We start from the raw sequence: 1,649 nt of genomic DNA, 5'->3' as shown, positions 1-1,649 counted from the left end.
TTTTAGCACAATTAAAACTACACCTGGCCCCACTCACAAAGTTAATTTAAAACAAAATGAAAACCACAGAAATCTTTAATGCATGAATTATTTCAAAATGTCAGTAGCTACTTATGTCCGGTCCCTGGTGTGTTGTTCTCTTGATGTCTCTACAGCTTGCCCCCCCCCCGGCATATAAAAGGAACCTGTATTTGACATGGCTACTGTCTTTACGTCAGAGGACACTATATTCCTCTGCTGCTCATAAACAATGTGAGTCTTGTGGGCTTGTGGCCATTTACAATACCTTAAAAGCGACAATATCCCCTCGCCCTCTGAATCTCTCCATCATCCTCAGTGACACACAGTGGTCTCTGCGGCAGCGTGTCTGAGATCGCCGACCCGCACAAGGGGCCCCCCGGATCCCTCCACCATCTTAAAGCACTCAGACTAGATTAGGCTGGCTGCAGCTTGATGAGGTTAGATGTGACTGAAATATCACTCTGGGTGTCTGGTGCCTAAGAAGAGGCAATAGTACACATATATCTTAACTGCTGTCTGTCTTAATATGTGGCAGTCTGCATCAGTGCTCACAATGTAAAGTGGAAATCTCAAACACTGCATCCTCTGTGCCTTTTAAAGGGACTTGCCAAAGCCTTTATTGCTTCAGCTGTAAATAACAGCAAATAAAATTGTTCTGAGTGTGGAAAACCTCCAAAATAGCATTTAGAGCACAGCACTTAAATGCAGCAAATTAAATGCATTGTGGTGGGTTAGCAGCTCATTAAGGCAGGCTGAGCCACTGCATCTGTTCATAAAACTTAAGCTATGGGAGGATTAGTCCTTTCATAGCTTAAATTCAAATCAGTATTCTTAATTGAAATATAAAAGACAAAACTGAACACATTTATTCATGATGAGTGAGATTCAGAACTGGGACACATCATTTTGAAGATACTGAGATACATGGCTACATCATGAAAGACGATTTCTATGACATAAGAATCATCTCTACAATCTGTACATATGGAGTGCTGAATTACAGACACTGTACTGCATCACTTTGTAAACTTACCATTCAGTGGTTCTTTACGCTACATATGTGTACCAATTATAGCAGGGTTACTATTGGATAAGATTGGATTAAATTTATTGTGTTATTGAGTCATTTCTGGATTTAATGCTCAAAGCAGCACATTGATGACCAAGGAAAAAAAATCTATATTACATTTTGTGCAGAAAGGCTGAATGTTGAATAGGGAAATACAATAGACCATCAAATTTAAAATCGTTTTTCACTTCACCTCAGTTCGTAACTCTGAAACCTGAATTAAGTCAACCCCATCACAGCGAGGATCTAATTTATTGCCAAGTTTCAAATTTGTAAAATCGATCATTTCCTGAATTCAATTTGAAACCTAACCCCTTTCAAACGTGTCTCCTCTTTGCAGATGAAACAGAATAAGCAGAGTGCCCCCTACTGGCGTGTGTCACTGACCAACCTGTGCAGAATGGTGAGCGGCCTGAGGCAGGAGGTGTGGAGTGGCGAGGAGGAGGAGGATGGTGAGCCGAGGGAGGGGAGCCGAGGGCTGTTGGAGGAGCTGTACAACCTGCAACAAATCTGCCTAGCGCTGCAGAGCCGCGAGGAGAGGGTGAGACACACACACACG

At 42.3% G+C, this 1,649-nt stretch overlaps 1 protein-coding gene across 1 annotated transcript in view; it reads left to right on the top strand.

The window, feature by feature from the left end:
• The window catches only part of nts (neurotensin), a 5,946-nt gene that overhangs the window by 2,959 nt on the left and 1,338 nt on the right, over positions 1-1,649 (top strand). Inside the window, exon 3 of the mRNA XM_035665576.1 lies at positions 1,431-1,631. Coding sequence (XP_035521469.1) covers positions 1,431-1,631 — 201 coding nt within the window. The remainder of the gene's footprint in view (positions 1-1,430; positions 1,632-1,649) is intronic.

Source organism: Morone saxatilis, unplaced genomic scaffold (assembly GCF_004916995.1).
Source record: "Morone saxatilis isolate NCDOM2014 unplaced genomic scaffold, NCSU_SB_2.0 Contig2, whole genome shotgun sequence".
In the NCBI taxonomy this organism is placed as follows: domain Eukaryota; kingdom Metazoa; phylum Chordata; class Actinopteri; family Moronidae; genus Morone; species Morone saxatilis.
Note: the sequence above shows the minus strand (reverse complement) of the source record. Positions and strands in the feature narration are given on the sequence as shown.